The sequence below is a fragment of the Glandiceps talaboti genome, chromosome 15 (genome assembly GCF_964340395.1).
Source record: "Glandiceps talaboti chromosome 15, keGlaTala1.1, whole genome shotgun sequence".
Lineage (NCBI taxonomy): Eukaryota > Metazoa > Hemichordata > Enteropneusta > Spengelidae > Glandiceps > Glandiceps talaboti.
This window is the reverse complement of record NC_135563.1, coordinates 5,701,987-5,710,660: the sequence shown is the minus strand read 5'-3', so window position 1 is coordinate 5,710,660 and position 8,674 is coordinate 5,701,987. Positions and strand designations below refer to the sequence as shown.

At 34.1% G+C, this 8,674-nt stretch overlaps 1 protein-coding gene across 1 annotated transcript; it reads right to left on the bottom strand.

Moving 5' to 3' along the window:
• Positions 1-583: 583 nt before the first annotated feature.
• LOC144446869 (palmitoyltransferase ZDHHC16-like) lies at positions 584-8,019 on the bottom strand. The gene is made up of 7 exons (XM_078136714.1): positions 7,939-8,019; positions 5,192-5,383; positions 4,582-4,702; positions 3,519-3,656; positions 2,754-2,953; positions 1,535-1,605; positions 584-692 (listed from the first exon to the last, which is right to left on the bottom strand). Exons 1-7 carry the CDS (start codon positions 8,017-8,019, stop codon positions 584-586), a joined length of 912 nt encoding a protein of 303 aa, XP_077992840.1.
• Positions 8,020-8,674: the final 655 nt, after the last annotated feature.

Below are 8,674 nucleotides of genomic sequence, written 5' to 3'. Positions count from 1 at the left end.
ACATGTACCACAAAATCTGTGGAAACTGATATTTGATGACAATTAAAATGGCCATATGTATGATAAATTGGTATTTGTATTTAATTTTGAATTCATAAAACAACTTTACTATATTTTTCCACTTGAAAACAGAAAGTGGAAGAGCATATACAAAGTCCTTGTTTGTAACTCAATAAAAGGCAAAAAGTGTCTAAAAACTTTTGCTATTGTACGTACAATAACAAACTTTTTACATATTTTTCAAGGTTTTGCAAGTTATTGAGTAAAAGTATGGACTTGATATATGTTGTTTCAGATTTTGTTTTTTGTTCATGTAGGAAAAAACACAGTAAAGTTATTTCATGAATTAAAAATCCAAAATAAATACCAATTTGCCATCCATTAGGCCACTTCAAACTCCTGCCAATTCCTGGATGATTGTTTAATGTATAAACCTTGCATGATGATCATGATTATACACTTCAACTTAATGTTCATCAAATTTAAAAAAACATGCACATTTTTAATAAAAACAAATTTTCTGTATATGAAAAATGTTTGTTTTTTTATTATATCTAATGTATGTTTATGGCCAGGACTACTGTCACACATATAATATACCATTGTTTGTCTTAGCATAGTTTATATCCCACTGGTATCCATTACCCTCCGGAAGGTGCCCTGATGGAATTGCTATGTGACTCCAAAATCTCCTGAAAAACAATAAGAAATGGAAATAGTGAACAAAGGAAGAGATGGTTATGGTCAACTTTGTGGAATAATGTGTGCTGTGGTATATTTTGGAGATGTTTGCAATTATTAATTCTGATATCATCTATCTTGCAGATGTGCAACCTGTTAAGATTTCCTACACATTATGACCTAATTTAGCAACCCATATGTCAGATTACAAAAAGTCTTCATAGAAGACATATTCCCCCCCCCCCCAAATGTGATTGAATGGGGTCATGATTTAAAAGAAATTGGTGGCAACAAATAAATACTACAGTTTCTGTGATAATTAATGCAGGGAATTGCTAAATTTCAGTAACTGAACCTGAAGATCCAGGTCTAGGTCAAAGGTGAATGTCTAGAAAGAAAGTTTGAACCTGGCAATATAGGGGTAGACACTTTAATCTTGTCTCCATGTATTTAACGTTTTTGAGTTAATTGGTGAATCGTGATTGTTCACTACAAAAAAAGCTGCCATTGAGTAAAAAGTGATATATGCACCAAAAATAATGCATGTATATGTTTATCTGGTTCTGCATTATCTAGCATTAGCCACACATAATTGCTACAAAGCGTCTGCAACATTTTCTCAATTTGATTAGCAGTGCAAAAATGAAGTTCAGCAATCGCATTGATGCCAGACCCCCTCCTCTCATTGAGTGACATTGTGCGATTGTCCCTAAAGTATTTAGCACTTGAGAGATCAAACCAAATTTCATACATATTTCAACAACAAAAATTCAAGTGTCACATACATTCTCAGATCTAGAATGTTAAAGATATGTTACTTTATATATAATATTGCAGTTTAATATATACCCACCTTTTGTTGCCAAGTCCTAAAAATTTTCTCCAGTTTTCAAGAGGACCGAAGTCATATGGATTTTGATATATCTAAAAAATAATAAAATGTATAAAACAGTGAAAAGTGACAAATTAATGTAATACATTGCATTACCAACACAGATAAATTTTCATTTGAAGAAATTCCAAAAAGCTCACAGACATGGTTAACTTCATAAATTTGATGTATTTCGTATATGATTATTCATCAGTTTCTCCTCTTTAAGATCTACACTAGCTGCAACTGAACATATTTTTTGAAAATGTTTTGTTAGATACAATAAATTACACATTGAACAAGGTTGAATTGTCTATAGATGAGCATATTTTTTCATGCATGATAAATTAAATCAAATTGATTTTTGGTTCCACACCCAAAAATCAGCGCCCTCAATGGTGATCACAATTCAAACTGTTATTACTATACTAATGGATAAGATCGACCACTGATTAACATGTACAATGTCTGATTATTGGTATTTTAAAAATTATTTAGAATTTTGAATTTATAAAACTGGTTTATCATGGCATCCTATTTGAAAAATCAATGTGAAACAACATATGCCAAGTCCTTGTTTGTAACTCAATAAATTGCAACAAAATTAATAAAATTGTGTAAAAAGTTTGTCAGTAACGTACATGTACACTAACAAATTGTTTTATAAATTAAAAACCCCAAATAAATACCCAATACTCAGCCATATGGCCACTTCAAATGGTAATTACTAGTATGTAAGCTGCAAAAACTGATATGATAAGTAACCATTTTGGGTCCAGACTAGTGAGAAGTAGTTACATTTAACAACACAATACTTTATATGTACATGTATACATGCATTACATCCCTGATTATTGCTTGCCCAACCAAGACACAAAATAAGTCATTCTAGAACAGTTAGCACAGAAAATTTCATGTGAACTTTTTGACTTGTAAGAAGATCACATGTAACTTTAGAAAGGGAAAAACTTTCAAATGTAGTCGTATTGTGAGTGTCAAATTTGTCTTGCTATTATATCTGTCTCAACAAAATTGTTGAGAAATAATTATACCAGTGCCAAAATGGCATATCCCTCACTATTTTCTGGCACGTACCCTCCCCTCCATTGATCCATATCTTACTAATATTTGAGCATACAGGAAATTAAAACTTTTAATTTTAAAAACAGAGACAAATAAATTACCAACAAGTAATACTTACACAACCTAATTGTTTAAGTCTTTTTGTTTCACTTTCGTTGATACGGGCTTCAACACTTGTCTCTCCCCTGGTAATCAACCGCATATGCCACACTATGAGACCACCAAGTAAAAAGAAAACACAAACACATACAGACCACTCTAGTTGTATGCTTTCATGATATAGTTTGTGATATAGTGATAATTTCTCTATTTCTTCTCCTTCAATACTGGAATGTTTCTATTGAATTGAAAAAAAAATGAAATACTATGGAGTGAATTATATAATAAGTGAAAATTTAAATGAATGAATGAAATCTATCTCACCAGATAAAAAAATAAACTAAAGAAGATTCAAGATTACTTGAGGTAGTTACAAAAAGAATGGGTGCAGACTGAAAAATCAATTTCATTGGAATTGTACCATACTATGTGTACAGCTGCACAAATATATTTACTCACAGGTGACTCAATACTGTGCAGCATGTACGATATTATGTTATAACATTTAAAAAAAAAAACAGTTTCAAAAAGTGTTCCAGGTGCAGCTTTAAGCTCCCTGGGTCATTATGTTGTACTCTTTAAATGCATTTTATTTCATACATCTTTTTTTTTGTTCTCTTTTGATGTAGCAAAGTTAATGTCTCCAAAGAAAGGAAGAATGTTAACAAACTTTATATTAAAAATTGTTTAGTTGGAGAGATGTGAGAGTATTCAGCAGAAAGATGTCAGTCATTGGTTTAAAAACTGCATTGCAATTGTAAGATCATGAATACATTCATCATACTTACTGGAGTACCAAAGAATTCTTGATAAAATAGTGGCCATACTGAGATACTAACATAGACTGTACCAATCCACATGAATATACAAAATTGTAGGAAATATCGGTGATTATAATGACCAACACAGTTATTAAGCCATGCTGTATTACCTTGGTCAAGGAAAAGATATAACAAAATAATATATCTAGTGATGAAAGTGATGTATAGTCATTTACATGTATAATTTTCATCCATACATTTTGATTTTTAGACTGTAATATAATACGTCATGTCGCACTTCTGTCTCCATGAAAGGGGTTGACCGATATGTGAGGGCATCACATCATGGCGTACCTAACAGACTAATATATATTTTGAAAAAAGAAAACACAATTCTCTCAAATATCTAACTTTCATTCTATAATAATACAGCATCATCAGGTCACCAAAATGGTTTAGTTTGAGTACAGGGTTTAACTTCATTTTTGCAACGTTTTTGCTTTAATTTTATATTTTATTTATACAAAAGGAAAACGATAGTACAAAACAGGCCTTATGCAATGTATTATTCATGCAGATACACTCAGACCACCAACCAATGGTAATCTGAGAGTTATATGGGTGTAATAACAATACCAACATCTGGTGATAATGAAGGGGCAACTTCAATTTGTGTACATGTATATACAACGAATTTCACGATACCATTCAGCAAAATTGAATGAGTACTAGCCTCTTGTTACATTTTGTCTAAGTGGAAAGAACTACACATGCCCCCATACAGACATCACATGAACACTGTAAAGGACATTTTACACACCCTTCACTAAGCAAAACATTGCCACTCGAATGTCTGCATGGAGTTGCAATACATTTAAATGGTTTATTGCATTTAGACTAAACGTAGCAAAAAATGTGATCTTGCTATTGAAATGTAGCATGTCCAATATCTTGTTGGTTTCTGCATGGTTGTATCAAACAGAAAAGCTGAATGGTGTTGTGAAATTCACTGTACTGTATTCCCTCAGTATTGGTTATCATGCATCACCTACCATACAATACTGTAAATATTGCTAACAAGGATACGACAATGGTGGTCCATCTTGAGTACACATCTATTACATACACTACAATGATGGGTTCGAGGTGGTTTCGGTGATTGGCACTTTTTACACACAGGTATGGTATCTATTCTGTCTACATGTTCCTGCAATAAAGCAAAATTGTCAAAACCTTACATCAAAAAACTTTCTGCAAGTGCAATTCATAATTTTCACACAAAAAAAGATAATGGCTATTTCAATTTTGAACATTTTGACTCACATTTAAGGAACTGCAGAACTGATGACACAGACATGCATTGTTATGACTTTGAACAATTAGGCATTCAGCTTTGCTTGTGCATGGTACTTTTATTATCAGTACTTAAGATACTCTTTTTCAGGCTTCAGAGTAGGTTAGTTAGGGAAAGAAAAAAACATGAGGTCACAAGCAATTGCAAAAAATGAGTTGTATAAAAACATGAAAATTGTAAAACTTTTTAAACCATAGAAATTTCATTTTTCTCATCATTTATGCAACTATCTATATCTCCCTGGAGACAGTGAAAATCAAAGATTATCATTACAAATAGATTGTTATTGAAACAGCAAACAAACTCACACACAAATCCAACTTTTTAAATCATATTTCTTACTTCTTGAGGTTTTCCTGGTGACGTGCGCACACCTTTGTAGTAATGGTAGACAATGTTTACTAATAAATAATGTCCAAATATTAGATGAAATGCACGCCAGTGTACACCATACGTAGACATATAGGGGACAAAATAAGCATAGTAAATGGCCACCACTATTGTAACTAGAAGAATCACACAGAATACAAATGCCTGTGAAAATACAACATAAACATTATAATCAGAATGATTTTATTTCTACTGGCAATTTTGTTATCACATTTTTTTTAAATTGCTATTTTAGTATGCCTACAGGAATAGCTAATGTTGTCACAGCCATTTGCTTCTGAGTGGCTAAAGTCCTTGGGCAAGATTTGAACCATGATTGTGCCTCAGTTAACCCAGCTGTATAATTGGGGACCTGGTAGGATAGAGGTTGCAATGTGAATGCTATACGCCTAAAGAGGCTGTGATGGATTGTATGCTCCCAAGGGAGTTGAGGAAGTAATAATTGTAAGTGCCTCCTTGAGAGCCCTTGAGGTCTCAGGAGGAAATGTGCATTATAAATTCACATTTTCTTTATTTATTAAGCCTTCACAAGAAGGGAAGCCAAAAAAGAAAAAAAAGAAAACACGATATATTACAATACATTACAATCATACAATACAATACAAAATGTCAAAATAGCATCAACAACATGCTAAGAATTTGACAACTCTATGGACCCTTTGCATATAAAAGCTGTCAGACACTGTCTGTCAGCCCATCTGACATACAAGAAGTTTTCAGATTTCTTAAAGACAGATTTAATGTTGCATGTCAAACATATAGTGAAGAAATGAAACATTATTTTTGACACAAATTGCTTAGACTTTTGTCATTTTTTTCTGATTTCACTTTTATAGGTACATTTTGTATTCGCATTCCTGAAACTTTTTCTGATGTGTCTTACTGAGGTGTCATTTAGGATAAAACGGGGGGGGGGGGGGGCACAGCTTGTTAAGTTGTTTACAGAGTGACTACCAAGTATATCCCTTTATGGAACTATGTAATGAGAGACCGTTCACCATGCATAAATGTAAATTGTATTCACCTTCTTGCATGTATTGTTTACTGTAACGCTAATACCCCAGTACAACACCGATTACGAGGACATGTCAGTTGCTACCCTGGTCATTTATATAGATTTCCGAGAGTGCTATGGCAACCGGTTTGCAGACGCTGGCGCGCGGGGAGGCGTGGGTGGGTGGGAGTGGTGGTGGTGGTTGTAGCTGACTCCTGGTAAGCATAACGTTGAGGAGACTGACAAAAGATCCAAATACGTAAATTACCATGAGCGAATTAAAACACGTGCACTCTATGGGACATTAAAATACAGTGCGACAGTACTAAGTGAAAACAGTACATTTCACTCTGATAAAACACTGCAAAACAGAAAGCTTACACTTTCAGTGAAAAATTAAGATGTAAAATTCTACAAATCATTCGCTTGGGTAAAGAACTCTCGTATAAATATGCATTAGGAGTCTGGAGCAAGTGAATACCGTGTTACCCCACATAACAAGTGGCCCAGTGATTGTCAGGCAATATACCAAAACATGTCAGTGCCTATACTGCAGCGAAGGCTATTATATACTCACAACCCCAAGGTGTCTGATGGCCTTGTCGTCGATGAAAATGGAAGTTAATCGCCGTACACTGGGTGATAGCGACCGTACTGTTAGGAAGGCTATCTCAAGATAACGTCGCATTTCGTTTGAATCACGGGTCGATCTGTGCTCTGTAGGTCATGGAAGCAGACCCAGCGATCGAAGACGGAAGGACACAGAACAAAGTGACGTCACAAAACATGCGTCACTAGCTCAATATTCTAATCAGTCGTACACTTGTTTGCAGAGAGAAAGTTCAGAACTGTGTATGTCGTGTCCAATCCATAGACCCTACACGACTATATGGTCCAATCTACTGTGAATCATATAATACCGGCTTGATTTCTTTGTTATTATAATTTGCTTACAAAAGAATTGGTGAATTTGTTTGGTCTATAATTTTCAAGATATGTGGTGTTATTTGTTTGACCGTGCTTTGTTTAGTAATGTGCGGCATTGCGTTTTAGCCAGAGTAGAAAGTGTAGCTAGAAGTTTAAAGTGTCTAAATCTATATCTAAATTTTATCAATTATCCACTATTTAGACGATCTAAATATCGCTCTATACTACAATATCTCACCGTCAGCTTCTGAAAGCTACAGTTAATGTACATGTAAGTTTTAAATGGAACGAGTTTCGCATGATACAAAAGTGGGTCACGTACGTAGTGTCCGCAACATTGGTATAGTGGCATTACTATTGCAGATATAGTAAAGTCACTGGTATGTTAGAGAACTTGAGGTGCTCTCACCTACTATGTATAATAGAAACTGGAATCTGATGAGATGGGGTGATTTGTATTGTCAATCACATGTAGTGTCAAAAGTATATATTGCACAGTAATCCTTCACAAAACGGAAGAGTAGAACAATTTAGATTAACTTCTTCTACAAAATATCTATGAGGATTACCATCACAGAACTTTCAACTTTTGTCCCAAAGTGCAATATATGTGAAGCACTGGCCATTGAATGATCTTTTTTTGGGATCTAGGGTTTTCAGAGGATTACATACATCAAGTTCCGTTGTCGGAAAAACGTATGCTGCAGAAGTTGACAGAGAACTTGCCTAAAATCAATATCTGTCTTCGGAATTTAGTCTCAGCCAACTGTCTACCTACATTGACAAAGTGTTCATTAAATCCCTTTTCTATTTCACCCTGGTCTGTTACGCGGTGGCTGTTGCCATTAACTCTCCACATTTTCTGGGAATATAGAAACACTGTGTTGTTTACCAATTAAATTATTTATGACATTCCACGTTTTTCTGGGGTTGTTTTTGTTAAAGGTTAACAAATCTACAAAATACTTCTTTTTTGCACTCCTCAGTACACTTGTAAGCAGATTACGGTAAGATGTACATGTATATTTCGCTACAGCACAAGCTTCATGTTGACTTGCAATGACTTTAGAATATAATTTTATGTTTTATATTTATCAATTTTTTTATTGCTTTTGTAATCCATGGACTACTTTTCCTTTTTAGTTTAAGGGTTCTTAGACCTAGGGGGCATGATTATTGCATGTAGCAGTAAATATATCCGTGAATGAATTGAAAGCAGAGTCCGTATCAGAGGCATTGTATACAGGTTGCCAGGACACGTTTTGCAGATCACTTATAAAATGATCATACTTATAAGATTTAAAATTTCTTGTAAGGACAGGTCTGGTGTTTAGCGAATCAATGTCGAAGTTTTCAAAAATAGCACATAGTAGGTAAATGGTCCGACATGTCAGTTTGAATAATTCCGGCATGAATTCTATCCGTGCTAATATTTGTATATATGTGATCAATAACAGTTGATGAATTGCAAGTAATGCGAGTAAGGACCGAGATAATCTCCTCAAGGTGTAAAC

Coding starts and splice junctions, on each gene's coding strand:
- LOC144446869 (XM_078136714.1), bottom strand. CDS start 8,019: ATGTGGAGAGTTAATGGCAACAGCCACCGCGTAACAGACCAGGGTGAA. Junction 3,657..4,581: donor CAAGATGGACCACCATTGTC/GTATCCTTGTTA, acceptor AAGGTAATACAG/CATGGCTTAATAACTGTGTT. Junction 1,606..2,753: donor GACTTAAACAATTAGGTTGT/GTAAGTATTACT, acceptor ATTATTTTTTAG/ATATATCAAAATCCATATGA.